General features: G+C 41.4%; 1 protein-coding gene and 2 long non-coding RNA genes across 6 annotated transcripts in view; 1 reads left to right on the forward strand and 2 right to left on the reverse strand.

Moving 5' to 3' along the window:
* LOC113978063 (BMP/retinoic acid-inducible neural-specific protein 3) overlaps nucleotides 1-22698 on the forward strand; it is a 189812-nt gene that overhangs the window by 107143 nt on the left and 59971 nt on the right. For both annotated transcript variants that reach the window (XM_027704759.1, XM_027704760.1), the window contains exons 3-4: nucleotides 1655-1845; nucleotides 11602-11792. In XM_027704759.1, the coding sequence (XP_027560560.1) occupies nucleotides 1655-1845; nucleotides 11602-11792 (382 nt within the window). The remainder of the gene's footprint in view (nucleotides 1-1654; nucleotides 1846-11601; nucleotides 11793-22698) is intronic.
* LOC113978065 lies at nucleotides 7302-10403 on the reverse strand. Of its 3 annotated transcripts, none has more exons than XR_003537488.1 (3): nucleotides 10027-10403; nucleotides 7992-8191; nucleotides 7302-7658 (listed from the first exon to the last, which is right to left on the reverse strand). It is a non-coding gene; the product is annotated as an uncharacterized LOC113978065 (long non-coding RNA). The 3 variants fall into 3 exon arrangements; XR_003537489.1 differs by having other exon boundaries at nucleotides 10021-10403; XR_003537487.1 differs by having other exon boundaries at nucleotides 9961-10403.
* Nucleotides 20342-22538, reverse strand: LOC113978066. Its single transcript, XR_003537490.1, has 3 exons — nucleotides 22463-22538; nucleotides 20583-20717; nucleotides 20342-20455 (listed from the first exon to the last, which is right to left on the reverse strand). It is a non-coding gene; the product is annotated as an uncharacterized LOC113978066 (long non-coding RNA).

Here is a 22698-nt window from a genome sequence, read left to right on the forward strand (position 1 = left end):
CTTTCTACTGATGAGCAGTAATTCCATAAAAGCTGAAAAAAGAGATTATTGGCTCCATAGCTTCCTAAAGGGAAAGGGAAGTTGTGAGAGAAAACTTTGAAATCTGACAATTAAGTTGAAGAATCCCCTATCAGGTAGCAATTTCCAAATACTAATTTAGGCACACTGGTGATGTGTAGAGTCTTTAGGAACTGTGGGGATCTGTTTAGTCTTATGCTCTTGGCTGATAAATTGCATTATATTTCCATTAAGTTAAAGAAATTTCTTCATAATATCATTTTCACATTTGCTTTGATAAAAAATGGCATCTGCAAGAATGTGTATGAGAGGAAAGGCAGTTCACAGGGGCTGCACCACACTGTCACTAGAATAAAGAGAAATGGAAGCTGGACTGGGGACAGAACAGTTCAGATCTGCAAGAGAAGCAGGAGGATGCTGGAAAGCAGAAGAACCTATTCATCAGGGGTCTACTGAACCTATTCAGAAGAACCTATTCATCATTCTACTAATAACTGTGAACTTAAAAGTATTAAAAAGTCTCGCTGTTGATTATGTATTGCCCTGGTCATTCAGCCACAGGCAACTGCTTTGTTTTGGGGATCCCTCAAATGTTATTTGCTTGCTGCATCTTTGATTTCTTTGCTCGTGTGAATTTTGTAAGTGAACTTGGTAAGATCTTTTAGGCTCTCTAATCTCTTTGCTTTCCTGCATCTTATCTAAGAGGAATCTTAATTGACATGGCTGTAGGAGTGACTCAACAAAGTGGGACCCAAAGAAGGGTCCTCAGTTTGCTTGGACTTAATTCTCAGAGTCTGCAACCAAAACAGCTGTTGCTGTCCCTTGGAAGAGCAAAGCTACTTCCAAGGCTGTGTATCTTGTCTGGATTTTGAGGACAAGGAGTCCTTCTCACTAATAACTCTATCTAGTATCTTAATTGGTAAGTAAATGAATAAAAGATGTGTTTATTGCTGTGCAATGAGCTTGTTTGTTTTCCCTGCTGTCATTGATTTATTTTGGAGAGGGGAAGGGGACAAGTCTTTGAATTCATTTGTATCCCTCCTACATTTGAAAAGTTTTTAGGACTCAGTCTTGCTGTCTGTGTATTTCCTCAAAATGGAGGCCAGAAGTACAGAAAACTTGAATTATCATAGTAAGGTCAAGTATGGTGTGATAGTGTTTTCTCTAGGTTATTGAAATTATCCAGCTGTGTACCTGAGTGACTTATCATCAAAAGCAAAGAACACGGACTGTTTCTTCTTATGATTTTAAGATTTGCCTCATACTAATGAAAATGCTTGTTTTATTTGGTCCAAATGTGGGGCTAGTAATTGCTTTAGTTTCAATTTGTAGCAAATCTGGTGGGTTTAGGGCTGTATTCACACCAGAGACTACAAAAACCCAACAGGAACAGCAGCAACCTAAGTGGCTTAGGTTTTATTTGTTTCTTTCCAGGCAGTTATTTGGTTATGGAGCAGTGTCACCACTTCTAATAAGTGGCTTGTCCCGTGCCATGACACATGAGGCAGTGTCACTGCCAAGGCCTTTGTAACACCCAGCCATGGCCTCCAGCCACTCAGCAGAGCAGAGGGGTTTGCAAACCAAGAACATTTGTCTGAATGAAGCATTTCTGAGTGGGAACTGCTTTGTTTTGCAGAGAGTTTGGCCGCTGGAAAGTGAACAACCTCGCAGTCGAAAGAAGGAATTTCCTTGGCTCTCCGCTGCCGCTTGCCCCCGAGTTCTTCCGTAACATCCGGCTGCTGGGACGGCGCCCGACCCTCCAGCAGATCACAGAGAACCTGATCAAGAAATATGGGACGCACTTCCTGCTGTCAGCCACCCTGGGAGGTAGGGCTCACGCTTGGAGATCCTGGGGATGAGTTTGCTGTGGCTGAACGGAGAGTTTTGGTCACCGCTGGTTCCTGTGTGGAACCGGTGACTCCTCGGAGGGGCTGGGATCAGCAGCTCTCCATGCAGCAGGTTTTGTTGCAAGCCCGGTGGCTCCTTCTGCTGCTGTTAAACTTTGCTTTACTGATGCTGTATAAACAATTTCATGCACAAAAAGCAAAGAAATGGTGTTGCTAAGATTGAAGTGCTTCACCCGAGTTCCTGGTGTGCCCTGTGGCTTTTGGGGATGTTCCTCTGCACTGTGGTGGTCAAGGGGAGAGACCTTTTTTCTGTAAGAGGCCCTTGTAACAATTTACATAACAACAGATTACAGAAATATCTTGGTCCTTTACAGTCCTGCAGAAATAAAGCCAGAAAACCAGTATCAACTATTTCCATCAAATCTTCGAATCCATGAGACTTTTGAACAACTTTGCTGGGAAATCCCTATTTGCCACTCTGCCCTTTTTAGAACTAGTTTCCACTTAACCAGTGGCACTGAATTTTCAAAATGGGCTGATGAGGCTTTGCCATGTGATTCCCATTATCTTAATGGAGTCTGCGTGTCTCAGTCCCCACAGACTAATTTGGAAAGGGTAGCCTGATGGATAATTGGGATCCAGTCACCCAATGGATTGAAGAAATCCAGTGAAGAGGCCTAATGTTCAAGGGAGAGCATAAATTGTTCCGAATGAGAGATAATTAGTACCTGTGATTACCCATCCAGGCATTACAGAATGAACTGACATTTCAGAAATGCAGCTTCATCCCATGGTGGGCAATTATATTAAAGGCAATTCTGGTGATTGAGTGTCCTTCCAGCAGGACAGGCTTGTTGAAATCCTTTATTCACCTGAGGAATGGTTTTCTTTAATGCATCTCATGACTGAATCCCAACCATTTGTGAAGGAAATAACAGCCTTCCTGGTCTGGCTGAGAGCTGAGACCTGTAAGGACCGAAATGGCTCACAGAGGCCCCCTTTTGGAAGTGACCATCCTAGAAACAAGGTGAATTTCTGTCTTGCTGCAGTTGTTTTAAAAAATAAAGAGCTAATGCCTATCATTATTTTGGGAACTGGTATCTCTACAGCAAATACATTCCCATTAGAATTCTAAGAACAAATTACATCTGTTGACCAGCAATTTGAAATAGAAATCCCATAATTTCTTTTAATTACTTTGAATGTTTTTGCATGTAAATATACCTTTTTATAAATGACTATGTGTTCTCTTAAGTATACGACACATTTGCATAGAAAAACTAACTACTGAAGAGAAAGGAAATGTTTCCTAAAATACAATAATGAAATCTTTGGCTGCAGCATGTATCCCACTGCAAGGATTATCCAGTGGTTAAAGTTCTTTTTCAGTGTAACTGGCTATCTGCTCATTACTAACTCATGTAACTGGCAATACCTCAACCATACAATGAAATTAATTTTCAAGGTGAAGTTGGATCTAACAACTCTAGGAAAACAGTCTAACGTGAGAATAACTGACCTTTAAAATCAAAGCACCAGTATCACACTGATCACAAAAGAGCTACAGAGTTGACACCCTTTAGGAGGTCTGGACCTAAGTAAAAACTAAAACTAAAATGATATTTTTTTGAAGACATTTGAAAATTGCAGCTTAGACATTCAATACTCTCCCCAAAGCCTCAGGATTTGCTGCAGGGAAGCTGAGGGAGGGGACCTTTTTCTCACCCTGCTTCAGCCCACCTCTCCGTGGCTCTAAGATCAGGAGCTGCCACAGGCTTGCTCAGATTCTCATTCATGGGGAGACAGAGTTCACTTCTGGGCTCTGTCCATCTTGATGAAGTGGAGTTTCTCTGTAAACTTTGATGGGTTTTGATTTAGGTCCCTAGCCTCAAATTTTAGACATGGTTTGAGGCACACCTGCTGCCTTCCATTATCATTGGATGGGTGCTGAATACTTGAAAAAAATTGGTTCTATTACAATAATTACAGGGAATTAGTAATTTCTAAGAAAGCTTTCATGAGGTAGTTAATAAACCCACACTTTCCTGTATGTGTTAGTTCTCATTTTTGGCTAGATTGAATGGGGATTCCCACAGATGCTTGTCCACACTTTATTAACATGTAATTAGATTTTTTTTTTCCTTTCAGTAATGTATTAGTACTTTCCCTTTAATTACAAGTTGTTTTATTGTGAGAGCTTTGTCACTTATGCAGCTTGTTAAAAGCAGAAGACCAAACTAACTGTGCACAGTACTTTTAGTTAATGAATCCCCAATCATCTGTATTCATGGACAGAAAGGAAAACTTGGCAAATGAATGAGGATGTGGTAAGATTTGTGTGCCTCTGTGACCATTTGGCTTTCATGAAGATCCCTTTTTGAGCATAAAGGGAACTCTTGCACGTGGTTGGTTGTGATCCTTTCCCAAGCCTTTATTCACAAACACAGAAATACGCTCCTCAAGGGCATTGGGAAATGAGAACTTGGGGAAAGGGGTTCTATATTTCTTGCTGCCACAAAATAATCTGGAAAGTGACATTTCTCAGTGCTTTTATTTCTTATGGAAATTTTCTCTTGTGACATAAGCCCATCCATCCCTAATGGGCAACTCCAAGCTGGCTGAAGGCCCCTGTGTGAGCCGGTGTGTGAGCAGTGAGTTCAGGGTGGGCTCATTTAACTCCTGCTGCCCCTGCACTGGCTGTGGGCAGTGCCAAACCTGCAGGGACACGAGAACTGCCTTTGGTTAAACTCTGTTCACTCCTGGGGGTGCTGGGTTAGGCTGGGCCATCCCCAGGAGGTGAGGAAGTTTCCTCCTGCCCTCCACGACAACACACGGCAAAAGTGCGAATACGCAGCCCGGGCAACACTGACCACGACAGCTCTAAGGGAAAAGCAAAAGTGGACTCCTACCAGGGAACTCCATCCTTGAAGGTGAGAGAAGGCTCTGCTGGGCAGTTCCCTGAGCATCTCATTTCATCAGGCTTGCTTTGGGCAGGGAGTTGGATTGGATAACTGCCAGAATTCCATTCCAACTCTACGAACTGCATTTCTAAATTCTTCATCAGCGTTCAGCTAGAAGTTCCAAAAACCAAAGGTTGTCCTTTGAATGAGAGACAGCACACAGCCTTACATTTCCTCCTTTTGTTTTTGCATTGATACTTCTTTGCCTGCATGAAACAATGATGGTCCAGTTGGTTGGAACTGCATTTTAATGGTTTGCAAAAAGTTGTGTGCAGCAGTGAGTTCAGAGCTGGAGGGTATTTGGAAGCCTGGGGTCCCACTGCAGAAGTGTAGGAGGACAAAAACAAAAGTGAATCCCACCTTAAGGTGGATTATCTTAAATGATGACTTAATGAACCTAAATGATTCACTTTAATGTTGTTCCTACATATAAAGGCTATTTAGCAAACCTACAGAGTTGGTGATGAGATAATTACAGACAATTAACATACTACAATGAGATGACAGGCCCTTTTTCCAGGCATTTGGGTGAAGTGAGGCTGATTTGGGTGCTTTGCAAGACTCAGATAGTGGACTTGATGATCTCAGAGGTCTTTTCCGACACGGCTGATTCCATGATTCCAAGATTCTATGACTTTGCAATGAGTCCTCCCTGCATCTGGAAACAGGGGAACTGCTCTGAATAAACCAATTTGCTGGAGAAGGATTTTCATGAAATTGGAACCTCGTTAGGCAATTGGCGAAATGTTAATCTCAAATGTTTGGGATTGATCTCTTTTTCCTGCTGTTGTCAGTCGTCACTGCTCAAGGTGTTCCCTGCCAGCCCATCAGTGCATTCAACTCTGGGTCAGGACATAGCCCTTGATACTGTTGAAGGCTTTGAGAATGGGAAGAAGAAAAGGTAGTTTTGTCTTTACAACAGGCAATCTTAGCAGGTTTGGGCAGATCAGCTTGACCCCAACTTCTTGTGATTTTCCTCTCCACTGATTCCAGCCCTGCCAGTGAGTGAGAGTTACACCTTTACTGTTCTGGGACTGTCAGGTTTTCTGTGCCTCATCAATATTCCTCTGGAGCTGTGTATTACTCTGCCTGCAGAGATGAGGGAAATTGTCAGGTGGTGTAAAGCAGTGAATCTGAATGAATTCTGAAGGATTTATTAGCACTTTCACTAACTACTGCTATGACCTATGCTTTCTATAACACTCCTTTCAAGGTAAGATACAAACTATTGGCAAATACGAGAGGTTGAGGACGGTCTCAAATGACTGATGTGAGAAAGAAACTTGAAAGTTTTGCATCAGACTTGCAAATATCCTCCCCTCTGGGGATGGAACTTTCCCAGCATTTAAGATTACGGAAGCCAAGGGGAAGAAAAAAATGCACAAAATATATTAACTTTCTTCTCCTGCATCCTCCATGAAGAAAACAATGGAATCCTCAAACAGATGGTTTATATGGAATTAATGCTTCCTGTTATTCACCTGAACTGTGGCAATGATACCACATCTGGCCTGGCATGAATTCATATCGGTTTGGAACCTGTGCATTTCCATCAGCATCTGCTGAAGTTTGGGATAATGACCTGATAAGACCCTAACGGTCCATTTGGTGATCCAGACAGGAAGAGATTTTGCATGAGCACGAAGGTGGTAGCTGAGGTATTTTATTTAATCAGAAACTTTGGAGGAGTTCACAGGCCAGAACCCCTTAGGCCTTTGTAAGTGTGAGCAGAGCTCTGAGTGGGTGTCTGCGGGTGATGCTCAGCTAGATCTGCCTTTGAGTGTCATCCTTTTGTTCCTGTTTCCTCTCTTTCTGACTGAAGGGGTGAGGACTGCTTGGATCACTGCCTTTTCCTACCACTACCCAGTCTTCAGATGAAAATATGAAAGATCAAAGCCTATAAACCCTTCATCATTACCAAGATGTGGGTACAGGCAAACAATCTCTCAATAATTGAGGCAGAAAATAGCACTAAGTATTTAAATCATATGAATATGTATTATTATGTATAACAAAGTATGTTTACTCTTTCAATAGATGGCTATATTTAGTTACAGTTGTTACAGCATTATTCCAATTCTACCATGTTGACAGTGATTTGCATTTTTAATTTAAATAATTCCTGAATATGTTCTTAAGATGCACACAAAATTAATTTATAATTTCTAAATGCCATTTATAAACTGTTGTTTAGGAGTCTTACTTTTAAATGGCCAGAGATATATCGGGGTAAATTTCTATATATATATTTTTTATTTCATAATTCTTAAAAAACCAGCATGTGGAATAACTTTCTCAAATCAGGAGTAAGTTTGACTTCCAAATATAAATAATGAAAAATATGTTCCTATAAATCTAGGAAGGATTAAATAAAGTTATAAGTTATAAGGCTGCAAACTCCAGAGCTGGTGAGGACATCAGCACATATTGTGCCAAGGTCAGTCTCCAGTGGGAATGTTGGTGCCCTCATGAGTGGCTGTCAGTGGGAGCCTCTCCATGGCCATAAAGCATCTGTGCAGTGACTCTGCTAATTTCTGGAACCAGCCAATCCTTGGATTACGTGGCATCATTTTGTGAGCATAACTGAGTGTTTTCATGCTATTTCCTTTAAACATGAGAAAGTGAAGTTAACTGGCTCTTCAATTTTGTGCTGGAGAGTAAATTCTGCTTGAAGAGCTTGTGAAAAGCACAGCTGGGAGAATTCCATGCTGAGTAATCACGTTTTTTTAGTATTCACTGTCATTACTCCTTTTCAGTTCTCAAAACTCGTAACTTTGAGTAGTTTTCTAAATCACACTTGGTTTTTTAGCTGATGCTTGGATGTCTCCTTAGCCTGTTTCATGGTGGCAGACTGTAACCAGTGGAAAAGAAGATTCAACCATGCTTTCAATGTGACAAAAGAGCCTCTTCTGGTATGGGTTTCGTTTTCTAGAAATTAACTTCAAACTCAAATTGTCTTTCCCAAATCAAACCTGAGTCAGTGATGTTAATTCCCAAACCCAGGAGTTCTGAGTGCAGTTCTGCAGGGATGTGAGTGCCTGAGCACCAGTGTATGGGGCAGTTCTTGGGTTTTTAATCCACTTTTTCTAACAAGAGCTAAATTGGCTCTGACAGATGAAAAACTCTGTCAAAAGTCTTTTGAGCAGAAGCTATTTTTGAAACCCACCTGATTGCACAACTACAAGTGCCTGGGAATGGCAGTGCTGAGCCAGGACCTGGTTGTGTGAGATTCCACATAAATGCCATGCAGGGATTTTTGAGGAGGAAGAGCTTCCTCCACGCTCACACTGAAGGCCCTTCACTGCAGCTGCCTTTGCTCAGCCTTGGGAGATGTGAGTCAAAGCAAACATTCAAACCCATCTCAACCTGACCACAAGGGATGAAAAACAAAACATCTCCGTCAGGGAGTGGGACTGAGGCTGCAGGGCTGGGGATGCCAAGGGAATCCTGCCTGCCAGAACACACCCACCACCAACTGCCATGGAAAGCATAGGATCAAACAGGACTGGGTTGCTAGGATGATGTGACAACTGTGATGGGGTTCAAAGGCTGTTTTCCTGGACTTTCTAGTTAAAACAAAACAACACAACACACAAATGCTTTTCCAAGGTTTGTTTGTTTGTTTGTTTGTTTTTGAAATGGGAATTTTTATTGAGGTTTTGCTCTCTGCCCCCTGGAGAGCAGGGGGTGGGAAAATCCCTGGGGTTTTTTTTTGACAGTTAAAACAAGCTCTGTTTTAATAATAAAACTTAGCAGAACTCTGTTGAAGTAGAAGAAGTCTCACTATCTCTGCTAATGACTATACAGATCAATCAAAAGTGTTTATACCAGAGAAGGATGGGATGGATGCTCAGAGGGCTGGAGCAGCTCTCCTATGGACACAGGCTGAGGTAGCTGCAGGTGTTCAACCTGGAGAAGAGAAGGCTCCGGGGAGACCTTATTGCAACCTTCCAGTGCCTAAAGGGGCTTATAAAAAGGAGAGAGAATGACTTTTTACATGGACAAATAGTAACAGGACAAGGGGGAATGGTTTTAAACTAAGAGAGAAGAAACTTAGGTTAGATGTTTGGAAAGAATTCCTGGCTGTGAGGGTGGGGAGGCCCTGGCACAGGTTGCCCAGAGAAGCTGTGGCTGCCCCTGGATCCCTGGAAGTGTCCAAGGCCAGGTTGGACGGGGCTTGGAGCAACCTGGGCTGGTGGAAGGTGTCCCTGCCCATGGCAAGGGGTGGGATGGGATGGGCTTTAAGGTCCCTTCCAACCCAAACCATTCCATGGTCTATGGTATCAGAGAAGACAACATCAAAACTCAGAGGGGTAAATACTGTGTCAGTGACCAGCTCAGGCTGCGCAAATTGGGTGCAAAATTTGACTTGGAGATTTCTCTCCATGTTTTCCCCTCTTCCAGAGGTCTTAGCCAGCGTATTTAGAACAAAGGGGCTTTTGAAAGCTCAACCACCTTTTTAGTAGAAAGATGAGTTGTAAGGATCAAGAAAACAAGCACTCAAAGCTGCAGAAAATCTCTGAAAACAGAGGGGAGGAAAAGGTTTTCAGGTTCTTTGTTTTTCATTATCATAGAACCACAGATTCATAGAATGGTTTGAGTTGGAAGCGATCCTTGGACCAGGCTGCTCCCTCTAACCTGGCCTTGGACACTTCCAGGGATGGGGCAGCCACAGCTTCTCTGGGCAACCTGTGCCAGGGCCTCCCCACCCTCACAGGGAAATCTTAACATCTGTTCTAAACCACATCTTTACAGCTCCACAAACAGCTGCACGAAGCCCACAGCCTCTGGCTCAGATCTCTGCCCACTCCATTGCTTTTCATCTCAGGAACACCTTTCCCGCTGGCTGGATCCCACGGCAGGTTGTGCCAAGGCAGGTTCTGCTGCATGGGCAGAGCTGAAAGCCAACAGTGCTGGAGCCTGGATGTGGTTTTGGTGGCACATTTCTCTCGGAGTACAAGTCACTACGGTCTGCTGTGCTTTCCCAGTGCCCTGCTCACAGCAGCTGGCACAGATGCAGCACAGTGTGACAAATGTCCCACCTGGCCACAGCGCTGGCACTGCCTGGTGGTGCAGTGAACCCTGTGCACACATCTGTGCTCGTGCCACGGCCCCATCCCTGCCCTGCCAAGCACCTGGGCTGCTTTGCAGGAGCTTCTGGCAGTAGTTAAGTAAAAGATGAACCCGTGTCTAACTATTACAGCAGAAAGATTGGATAATTGGGCGGGAGAATCCTTGTATTTATGGACGCTGCTTTAACTCCTGGTTCTTCGGAGCTTCGGGCAGTGAATCCCTGCATTGACGGCTGTGTGCACAAAAAAAATGACCCATTCTGACACTACAGGAGGAGAAGTGTGAGTGTAGTGGTGGAAACTGAGGGAAGCTCCAGCTGGAATAGCCACCTGTCCTGGGCACAGCTGTCCCTTCCTGGACAAAGGGAACAGACTGGACAAGCCCCGCAGGGCTAATTAGATAAAAGGCTCCTGGGTAATGGCAGTTTTGCCTCTCTGAAGGGCCTGACTGTCCTCTGAATTTGTGAGAGATTGGGAAGCACAGAAGGTACATTGGGGAAAGAGGAGTGTGCTCATGTTAATTAAAGACAAAGGAGCTCTGTGAGCCAGACTTTGCTGGCAGATGTGCTCCCCTGCACGGAGGCAGGAGCGTTCTGCACTCAGCACTGCTCACCACCAGGATTATCTCCCTCTAAAGATGATGTCATGTTTTCAGCCTACATTTTATCCCTCTCCAGCTATTACTTTTTGGCACGTAAACTCATGTGAAGTTGGCATCCCGTCCCCTGCATGGGCACAATGCCACTGTAGCAGATGGGTGAGCAGTGAAACGAGCACAAGTGGCAAGACAGACCCTGTCAGGGTAACTTCCTTTCCAGGAACAAGGAAACAGCATTCAGTGGAGTTGTTCAGTACCTAAAATACAGGTATAATGACATTATAATGACAGCATAATCCATTCCTGAGCTAAGTTTTGAAGAATGTAAGTTGCCAAACACAGGCTCAAAAAGTGAGAAAGGTGTTTTTGTAGTGACTTCGGGCATAAATTGCACAGAAGAAAATCCTGAGTCAATAAATTACTTTTCTAATTTTTTTTCTGAAGTAAGGACTTTTGCCTAAACACTTTGCTAAATGAATGAATGCTTGCTTAGCCTGGAACACAGGAAAAAGTATTCATGAACTAGACAACAAATGTGGAAAATCTGTCGGTGTTAGACAGTCTAATCTGGAATGGTTCCTCAGAACTAATTCAGTTGAGCGAGTCAGATTTTTGGTTTTCAATAATCCTACAGAAATTAAAATTTTTGAATTCAACGGTATTGATCCATGTCTCTATAAAGAGAGAGGAAGTGAAAAATCCACCATGGAAGATGCTGGATCTTTGCTTTTGGAAAAGCATGGGCTTTCCAAAGATCTCATATTTTCAGCTATATAAGTCTGGTTTAAGACAAGTGTTCTATCACATTTCAGGCATTTTAGCATTGCTGAATTCATTAGAAAGCACGGGGTTGCTTATAACCAGTTGTAACCTTCCTTCTGATATCAGCTATGACAAGAGAAAGAAACCAAAAAAAAAAAAAAAGGAGTCTTGTGTATTACACTGGTTTCATTTTCTTTTACACCCACATTAAATACTGTAAAACGGACATATTAAACCTTGGAAATAAACATATTTTTTATGTGATTCACGCTGAAGCTCTGTGGGTTCTCTCTGTGCTGCTGGGTGTTGCTGATGGCTGCCGGGGTTCCTGTCTCCCTGCCCAGGAGAGGAGTCGCTCACGATTTTTGTGGACAAACGGAAGCTGAGCAAGAGGTCGGAAGGGAGCGAGCCCGGCACCAACAGCTCGGCGGTGACGCTGGAGACCCTGCACCAGCTGGCAGCCTCCTACTTCATTGACAGGGACAGCACCCTGCGCCGCCTGCACCACATCCAGATCGCCTCCACCGCCATCAAGGTAGGGAAACCACCTCAACAGGAGTGCCCAGCTTCACTGCTGCTGCCCTGGGGAAACAGGGGTTGATTAGTAAAAAAAAAAAAACCAAAACATTAACTAAAAAATAGTTCCTAGCAAAATAATAAGTTTTTATTGTGAACTTTTTTTACCCGAATCAAAGCGTTCGATTTATAGGGAAGATTCTGGTTTAGAAGATGTTTGGAAGGAATTCTTGGCTGTGAGGGTGGGGAGGCCCTGGCAAAGGTTGTCCAGAGAAGCTGTGGCTGCCCCTGGATCCCTGGAAGTGTCCAAGGCCAGGTTGGACGGGGCTTGGAGCAACCTGGGCTGGTGGAAGGTGTCCCTGCCCATGGCAGGGGTGGGACTGGATGAGCTTTAAGGTCCCTTCCAACCCAAACCATTCCATGGTCTATGGTATCAGAGAAGACAACATCAGAACTCAGAGGGGTAAATACTGTGTCAGTGACCAGCTCAGGCTGCACATCTAAAGATGCAGTAATGATATTAGTCTGGGTGAATGATACATAATTTGATTGATACACCTTTACAGGAGTGTTTGGTCACTGAGGCAACCTCATGTACATGTGTGCTCAGTAACTGCATTTATAGACACATTTCTATTTCTCTTACTTCTTTTCTTCTTTTTCCTCTTCTTTTAATTTTTTTTAAATGCAGTTATTGTACTCCTGTGCCTGAAACATTAATTTTATTACTATTATTTTTTTACTGCCCTTTGGAACAATCTGGAGCTCTTAGCTCTACAGCTTTATGGAGAGGTGTTATTTTCTGCTAGGAATTTCTTTTAGCTCAGTTTGTCAGTGAAAGCATTCTGTCTACTGACTCTGCAGGTCACTCATAGAAAGTCTCCTTACAGGAGGATGCTTGGCTAAGATCTGAGTCCCCCAGGTATAGTATAAAGCAACAATTTTCCTTTGGAGCAGCTCTCTAGCCTTGTGTTGCTTATTTGAAATAACCTCTGTCAGTCCATTTCCAGTGTTGAAGAGCAAATAAAATTTTAGCTTGCAGTTGAATATGCAGTAATTATGAAAGCCTTAATGTAAAATGTGATTTAGAATCCTTTCTGCTTATTAGATCTTTCCACTGGTAACCAAGATCTTCACTAAAGACCACCTGAAGCCAGATGTAATTTCCAACTACCTTGGCTGTTAGTCAAGCCAATATGAATTTAGTTCCCTGGAAGTGCCTTTACAGGGAGAAGGTTTGACCAGAATTTGTGGATTGACAGCACCTGTTCAGTTTGGCTGCTGGTACATGGAGGATATTCCTCCTGTCCCATCCATCCAGGAATGGTGGCAGGGCAGCTCACCCAGCTGGACTATACTAGCAGAGTTGTTTATATTTTAGGAAGAGAGAACTGAGAGTATTAATGTTTTATTTAATTCATTAATGTTTTATATAACTCATCCTCTTCCTAGGAAGAATACAACTATCCTTTTGGGAATGTGTATCTGAATAAAATGAAAAAAAACAATATACTATATGGAACAGAAAAGACTTAAAACACAAATCAAAAGCCATGATATTTGCAGTTAAATCAGAGCACTTCAGTGCACAAAGGAGATCTGCCACTCCAGTTCCTGCAGGTTTGGACTTCGACATGAACAGGAATAATTTGCTTTGCTGTTTGACGAGTTGGTTTGTCATGTTTCTGTGACTGGCAATCTGAAACTGTGACAGGAGGGAAAAAAAAACTGCACAACTATTTGCACAAAAACGTATTTGGGGACTGTAGTGTTCAGAGATGATTTTCTTCGTGGCTGGACACCCCTAAAACATTATTTGAGAAGAGAGATTAAAAAGACACTCTACACAGACGCCCCCTCTCCCCCCCATAACCAAAGCCAATATTTCTTCCTTTTTTTTTTCCCTCCAAATCAGCGTAAGACTCCCTTTTCAAGTTAAGCTACATCACTCTCACACCTCTTTCTTTCTCTATTTATATGAAAAAAATGGCAGGTTTTCTTCTAAAAAGCAAAAGGATAATATTTATAAACACCACAGCGCATGTTCTAAGCAAGTTACTACATTCATTCTATGTCCTTTCTTGTGATTTTTTGTTTCTCCTGATTTATCTGTATTTTAGGCTGTCTGGTTCCTGCAAACCAGGAACACGTTAGCAAGATTTAATGATCATTTATTTATCAACAAAAATGTAAAAATAACAATTTGGAAAGAAATATTATCTCATCTACAGCACCATGAAATAGTAAGAAAAAAAATCTAAGCATTCAGCAGTAGAACAGAGTCTTGAAGCTGCCTTAAAGCACCCCCAAGGATGGATTTATTTAGCACAGGAAAGAGGATGAGCAACTCACCCACTCACAAATCAGGGCTGTGTCCAGGTTTGGCCACTCAGTTCCTAATGTTTCCATCCTCTCAGACTAATGAATTCTTCCTTAATAGATTAAGGTCTAAGGTCTTTACAGAAGGGACACAGAATGAGATCCATTAAGTCTCTGAGTTACAGAGCCCAATCAACAAGGCATCAAATATTAGGTGAGAGTGATCAAGCTCAATTAGTCTTCTGGAAAAAAAAAAATAAAATCAGCAAGAGATGTCTGTTTTCCCAAATTCTAAGGATGTCTCTTTAGAAAGCAACATATAATGAATAATTTTTTCTCGCTTATGGAGTTGAAACAATTAATACTGGAGAAATTCTTATCTTCTTTGTTCAAAGTCACTGAGATATGTGATTGCTGAATTTTCTTCTCACAAGTCTTGTTATATTATTTTGTGAGACTGATGCAGGATGACAATATTTTGATAAGTTTTATAATTAAGCTTTTCTATCAAAAAATGAAGTTGTCACAGAGAAAGGAAAGCATTAAGAAGAGGAAAGTGAGAATTAACATTAAAGCCTTCATATTTAGTTTTTATTTATCTAGTGAAAAACAACACTATTCATAGCAAAATCTGCTAATGTGCAGTATGAGGAAAGGAGTGGGAGAGATGAATTTGATGAATCAAGTTTGTTAATCAAATTTGCCTGTAATCAAGTTTGTTACTGTGACATAATTACCCTTAAAAGCAGCACTGAGGCTTTGGATTAATCACACAGACAATACATTGTTTAGTCCACATTTAAAAAGGTAACATCATCCCGTTACAACATTATCTGACTGGAAATCAAAATGTCCATGGGAGAAACCCATAGCTTGTATCAATATTTAACTTATTTAACAGTATTGTATTAATATTGTATATTCCTTCAGGATTGTATTAATTCATGCATTTTAGTGTAAGGCCTTGGGCTCATGTGCTAAATCAACAGTTTGGAGCCTCAAGGGCCTCACTGGAAACTCCCCCAACTCCCGAGAGCTGTGTCTCGTTTGTATGAACATTTCCATGAAGGTACATCCTGGTGTGTTTGAAATATTCCAGGTCCAACATTGCTTCCTCTGTGTGAGAAGCATTTTCCCATGAAAATTCCCTTCAGATGCAGGTTAGTTCTCCCTACTAACATCCCATTAGGATGATGGGGTATGCTCTCCTCCCATCCAAGAAAATCCTGGCCAGTTGTGGCAGCAGAACACAGATAAAGGCAGGGAATTCTTTCCTTTCCCTGGGGGGTGTCGTTCTGAGCGACATTCCCAGCTCTTCCCACAGGGAGCTGGTGGGACACAAGCACAGCCAGGATGGTTTGTACCAAGGGCAGGTCCCACCACAGCTGGAGACCCAGGGGAAGGTGACCAAACTATTGTGCAGAGCACAGAAAACCCACGTTGGTCACACAGTAAATTAAATATTACCGAACACTCTCACTGCATTCTGCAAAATTAGAAACAGAGTTATGTTAGAACAGGGCCATTAATAAAGTGAGGCTGTTACAGTATTGGTCTCTTGGAGGATTACAGTATTTGTCTTTTAGAGGATATCACCTTCCATCCCAGAATTCATCTCCTTTCATGGGAGCTGGGCCGGGCGACCACAGAATACATGTTATTTTAGAGTCCAAACAGTTGTAGGACAGCCACAGTGCAACAAAAGAACAGGAGGCAGCAGAAGAACAGATGCATAAATTGAATTTTCCACCAGCTATTTACAGCCAGATTACAGCCCATTTATTCCATCTGAGTGAGAAAGAATAAACATCCCTGAGAATGTGCCCTCTAATTTCAATTAAATTTTATTGTGCAATTTGCTTTTTACTTTCCCCCAAACACTTTTTTTTCTTTGCTATGAGAGATTTAAGCATTTTGTTGTCTCTGAAAACTTTCGATTACAATGAACAGGGCTCTATTGTGATGGTAACTATATCTGATTATCCATAATTAACCCGTGAATGACTCATGGTGGGCTGTTAGAGAGGAAACTTAAGTGTAATGAAATTAGTTTCTCACTCAAAACTAAGCCTGAAATACAGACCTTTTTTTTTGTGTGTGTGTTTCTTTGTTTTGGAGCTCGCTTGCTTCAATATTTTTTTCTTTCACATCTCATATTTGAACGTGCTTTTCCAGGGGTTCCAATAATTGCTGTAATCAAAAGTAGAAATGCTGAAATACTACAGAGCCATGTGCTTTTGTCAGGTTTCTGGCAAATTCAAAATCTCAATTGTTTGCATAGTTTTGTATAAACAGCCATTTTTTTTGAAGCTTTTGAAATCCAGATCTTGAACCCTTCTTGCCCTCATTTTATCCATTCAGTTTGTGGGTAGAATTTAAGACTGTACAGCTGAGAAACCTCGTAAACAACCAAAAACTGAGAAATAACATTTGCCCAGCGACAGCTTTGTGTTGTAAAATCACAGTTAGAAACATTGGGCTGGAAAGCCCTGTGATAGCAGGTATGTGTTGACTCCATTGAAGAAATGAACTAGGAAATGTGTATTTAACTGTACAAACCAAGGAAATTAAAAGCCTGAAATTATTGTCCCTTTTCAAAACCTGAGGCTTCCCCATTGCAGAGGTTTGGTGACATGACTTTAGGAAAACCTCAGGACAGATTTTCAAGGACAGGTGTTGTCCAAGACCATGATGAAATTCCAAGTTGTCCACATCCTCGGGAGGTCAGAACCGCCTCCATCCGAGACCAAAGCTTGGAGTTTTTCAAAGGGGGAGTTAAAAATTAGGAAATACATAGAAATTGTGATCTCGAATCTCTGCCTCCCATGAAGTTTCTGTGAGAATTGAATGCTTTTGCAGGTTTCTTTAGAAATTTCACTCAATATTAAAAACTTCACAAACCCAGTTCATGATTTCTATGGCTAGAATTTTAAATTTAAATTTAGGTCATTATTTGATCTTACCAGAAGACCAGAGACCTGCAATCAGACCCTGGGCATCACCCTTCAGGTAGTGAAGAAGTCTCTGTACCATCTTCTACGGCACAGGGATGGTGTTTGTCTCATTGTAAAAATGAAATACAGGAGGTTTTATAGATTTTTCTCTGGAAGCTGTTGGAAATTTTTGGATTAAATTCATCACGAGTGTAATGAAATCTTGTGACTGCCACGTGTGGATTGTTAATTAATTCTAAGAACACACTAAATGTAAAAGTTAGGGGTTTATTTCCATATCTTATTGAGGAATTTAAGGTCAGATGATATTAAGAACAACTTTAAGTCATTTGGACAGCTGAGTTTTAATTAATCTGAATCTCCAGGGCTGCTTTCTCTGAAAGGTGATAGAGAGGTGAACTCCTCAGTGGGTAAAGCAACTCGAGTCCTGGGAGAATGTGACCCTCACTGTTTGAGACCATGAGAGAAAAGGGGGAAAAAAACCTAAAGTGTCTAAAGAGGGCTTTCAAGAAGGCTGGAGAGGGACTTTGGAAAGGGCAAGGGGTAATGACTTTAAGCTGAACGAGGACAGGGTTAGATTAGATATCAGGGGTAAATCCTTCCCTGTGAGGGTGGGGAGGCCCTGGCACAGGTTGCCCAGAGAAGCTGTGGCTGCCCCTGGATCCCTGGAAGTGTCCAAGGCCAGGTTGGACAGGACTTGGAGCAACCTGGACTAGTGGAAGGTGTCCCTGCCCTTGGCAGGAGGTGGGATGAGATGGGCTTTAGGGTCCCTTCCAACCCAAACCATTCTGGATTTTATGATTCTGTGATTCTGAAAACAGAACAGCAAGTGAATGCAGTGCCTTGTGTCACTGATCCCCTCAGAATGCACACTCAGCACCAGCATTGACACGATCCAGCCCAGCAGCTGCAGCAGACACTCATTATAAGAGGTGTTTTAGCAGCCTCTGGTCCCAGCTCTGCTGTCTCAGAGCGTTTTCAGCCCTGTGTGCAGAGGAGTAATGAGTGCAAGGAGTTACAACATCACCTGCTCCTTCCAACACAGCTTGAGATACTCTTTCAAACCAATAAAATAGCACATAATAGAGATGCTGGGATATGCATTTTGGAGAGAATTTAGATAACTATTCTTCACTTAGGAAAAAAAAAACCACATCACAAAACAACAACAAAAAAGGATAGATCATATGACATGATGAAGCAAAACAAATTGAAGGAGTCTGGTATATTAGTTATTTAGTTTTGTCAAGAGAGAAGAGTAAAAAAAAAAACAAAGCCAGGGAAATAAAGACTGCCAAACCCTGAGCAGGCTATAAATATCCATATGTAAATGAGAGACCTTAACAGCACTCAAACAACACTTGCCATCACAGTTGTCAAAAACCTATAAACAATTCATATCACAGTGCCTTAAATGTTCCATATTCTCTTTTCTTTTTTTCCCCTAAAAACCCCGAAACTAAAGTAAATAAACCCAGAAGATGGAGAAGGGTTTTAATACTGAGAGATCCACAGTGAACATATTGAACAGTGCAGTTAGAGCAGAGCACTCCAGCGTGAGTTTGGAGGCACTCAGATTTGTATGGATTTTAATTTGATCTTTATTCTGGCTGGGTTGAGAAACTTGAGCACTCTGCCTGTCCTCCGCTCTCTAATTGGCAGCTACTGCCTGTCAGCAGGTCAGAGAATGTCAAGCAAGGACTATAAAATTCAGAGAACATTTCCCTGCCTCTGAACACTCAGAAATACGAGATATCGTGTATCAACAGCTTGTATGAACACAAAGGTCAGATTAGGAGGAATATCTCAGAGGAATAGAGACTCTGAGGCAGAAGAAATCAGAGTAGAGAACAATAAAAGGCTGTGCCAAGTTTTCCGTGTACATGTTATTTTTCCTAGAGAATTTTTGCCCGTAATACATTTTTACATGTTTGCTGTTATAGTTTAGGATTCAATTTGTAACCATCCTTTTCAATCTATCCACTTAGTGTGAAAAAAACCTGAAAATATCCTTTGTATGAGAATCCTTCATAGGCAACTGACACTGAGAGTCACATCATTGCTGTCTTCTGCAGTTCACCATCATTTCTACCTTGTAGACCCCCACAAGGTGCTTCAGCAGGATTGCCATGTCTGACAGCAAAACTGTAACCTAATCTCCGACAAGATGACACACATAATGCCTCTCTACACTGTAGCAGGAGCTGGGTTTAAGAAAGGTTTCATTATTCATCCAGGGGACTTTCTGTACTGTGGAGTGATCTTTATTTTCAGATCTTTAATGTCTTAAAGGTTGGAAGTTTCATCACTGTTCTCCAGACTTTGTAACTGAATCGAGTGAGGAAAATAAAAAGTGTTTCTAATTTTGCCTGGTGAGATTCTGACCTTATTTGATGAACAAACTCCACTGACGTCAGAGGAGTGCCTCTGCACCCACATCCATGTCATTGAGATCAGAGTTTCACAGTTCAGCCTCAGCTATCTCTTCCCAATCTACCAAAATACTGTTCATTATCTCTGTAGATAAGTAATTTAACCCTCTCATTCCCAGGGAAGAGTTCATACATTTCATGGTCTTCGGGTATTTTTCCTTTGATTTCTATTAGAAGTAATATAAAAATAAATAATAACCCCCCCTTTTGTGTCGCCGTCACAGTAGTTCATAATTTTCCAATATTTATAATAATTCCACCAAATGGAGGATATGTGTATGCAGTCTCTCACTAAATATGTAGCTTTGTAAGGAAATTTAATTGTATCTTCTCTAGGAGCATCTAGAGCCTGGAAAAAGAAATTTCATGTTTTTCCTTCAACTTTTCATGAAATCCTTAAGGTGTAAAAATAAGTTAACAAAAACAGAGAAAGTGCTTTGAAGGGGACCATTAAAATATTTTCCCTGTCATGTTTTAGTCCATTTAAGAACTTTGTTCTCACTCTGGTTCCCTGTTTGAAATGTGACATTCACAACAATATTGAGCCATTTGTATCATTGTAAGAAAGAAAGAGCCCATGTTCCTTCAAGCACAGCAATTTACAGACTTGGTTAAAGAATGGTGCTAAAATGTGTGGGTCTGCTTCTCTGACTTTGGTGTTGGTTCACACTGGGGAGGATCTGTCCTACCTCGATGAAAATATACAAAACTGGCAAGTCTATAGCGTGTGATTTAAGTTCTACCCTGCTATCCCAGTGTAATGGCTTAGGAAGAATTGTGCACTACAGGCAAGATAAACTTTCTGATAAGTAAAAGGGCGTGAAGAAAATACAGAGTGACACACGTGAATTTACACATATTTACTTACGTACAACATCTAATTGGAAACAACTCCTGTCAAAAGGTTTTTCACCTCCCACATCATGAAAGGAGCTGGACACTTGGATCCCTAGAAATGCCCTACCTGCCATGGCAGTCTGCATGGAAACAAAACAAAACCTGCAGGTGGTTGAGTTCCTTTCAATTCTGAGCAGAACAAAGTCCTTTCACTCCACAGGACTCTGCAGTCTGGATAATAAGTGCTGCTCTCTTTTCATATGTTACCTCCTTTTCCTTCTGAACTTCCCTCTTTCCCTAAATTCTCATGCTCATAGGAGCTTGAGCTCTTTCTTTTTCTGTTTTTTGGTGAAAGAAATGGTCTTGCCCTTCTGATACGTTGTTCTTTGCCCTTGGCGTTGTCTCATCCATGTCAGGACCAGAAAGAAATGAATAAAACCCTTGGACAAGATTCTATATTCTAAACATCTTTTGCAAAATTTATATCAATGCAAGACCCGTAGCAGGACACATTCATGCACGTTTTAATGAACAGATCTTGATATCTGATAGGTCTTTCTATTCCCATGAATCAGGATGATTTGAAGGATTTGCCAGCTGGGCACAGCAGTCTGTCTTGATAACATTGCCCTCAGAGCCTAATTCTAAGAGCAGTCTTCTGTACATTCAAATATCTCTTTTTGTTTTGTTCATGAAATAAAAATACTGAGAATCACTCAGCTTTCCAAAGAGCACTCAGCTCGTTCACTCACAAGTCTTTCAGGATGGTGAATGAGCTCAGATCCAAGAGCAGAGTTTGATGAGCCAGGCTCAGTGCCACCTGTCAAAAACATGGAAATGCCCGTGGTGCAAATCCACAGTGTTCCACTACAGGCATTGTTGATTTGCACTGGGGAGGATCTGGTATTTTCTTGATGAAAACAGAGGATCTCAGTATATCTGCAGGGGTTTCCCACCCAGCTGTAATTCCTATCTCTCAAAATGGCTTTTATGTTTGAATTCTTTGTGTTCCAGTTTCCTAATGGTCTCTATTACTGTAAATTTGCAGAAATACTTGAGTTACATTTGCTATATTTGAAGTTATGAATATTTTGATTATTTAATCAAACTCAGCAAATTTATGAATTCAGTTTTGCTTTTATTCTGAGTAAGACTTTAAACTGATTTGAAGATGCCACTCAGACGTGATGGAGTTTTGGACAGAGAGATATTCTTTCGAGTGTTCCTTAAAAATTTAAGGGATGTAAGGGATAAGGCACATAGTGGGATCATTGGGGTGTCTGTGCAGGGCCAGGAGCTGGACTCGATGATCCTTGTGAGTCCCTTCCAACTCAGGATATTCCATGATTCTGTGTTTGAATGAAAACACGGTTTGGTACTCACACCTTCCCTGTCCTCATTCACTAAAAGGAGTTTCCACAGTCTTTAGACTTTTGAGTGTTTGACATCACAAGTTTCTACATTTAAGGGTGAGTACAACCACAACGATCTCAGGCCCTGTGCTACGGGGTTCTGCACTTGACTGTGCGTATTTGACAGGACTGAGGTGTACAAGAAATGATCTTTTCCTTCATATATTTTGACAGATCAAATCTAAAAGATCAGGCATCTGGATACAGAACACAGCTACCAACCCTCATTTCCAAAACATTTTGACTGAACTGTGAAACCTGGATTCAGCTCTCCCTTCCAAGCTATAGCAGACAGGCAATAGAATTATCTGGAATACAACTGGTCTCAGAGGGAATAAAAAGGGGAATTGATACTATTTTGGTAAAAATATTAGGGGCCTAAGGTTTCTCTGTAGCCAAACATTTTTCCATTATATGGTTCTTCACTTGCAAATCTGCTTCTTTCCTCTTGACCTGACTTTCCCTGTAATTTTTATTTTATCTATAATAGTGCCTATTATCACAGCTGCAAAAATTGTTACCTGAAAAGTGATTTTTACTTATATACATATAATTGATAATTGAAAGACTTGTTTGGCTCACAGTGGAGAGTTCTAGTAGAACTGTGTGAATATTTGTATATTAATCAAATATACCCTCAGGTGTATTTACCCTCATCTCAGGCTTGCAGTAAGTTGTCCTAAGACAGGAGGTTTACATCCCAGATAAAATGCTTCCTTTCCCACTCATTCTTACCTGGTGCTTCCTCAACTACTTCTTTCTGCAGCCAGGCTCTAAATGCTGATGGTTCTGCATTCCAGACTTAGCAACTGGAATAGCAACAGAGAGAACTTGGGAGAATTTTTTTCTGCTGTGAATAATTTCAATATGAAGATTAAACATGGTAAATGAGAACCAATTTTCTTCTTTTCTGACCCCTGGGGTTTAAACCGTTGCAGATAAGCTCTGAAATTATAGAATCCCAGAATGGT

The sequence above is a fragment of the Neopelma chrysocephalum genome, unplaced genomic scaffold, assembly GCF_003984885.1.
Source record: "Neopelma chrysocephalum unplaced genomic scaffold, ASM398488v2 Primary Assembly neopelma1_287, whole genome shotgun sequence".
Classification (NCBI taxonomy): domain Eukaryota; kingdom Metazoa; phylum Chordata; class Aves; order Passeriformes; family Pipridae; genus Neopelma; species Neopelma chrysocephalum.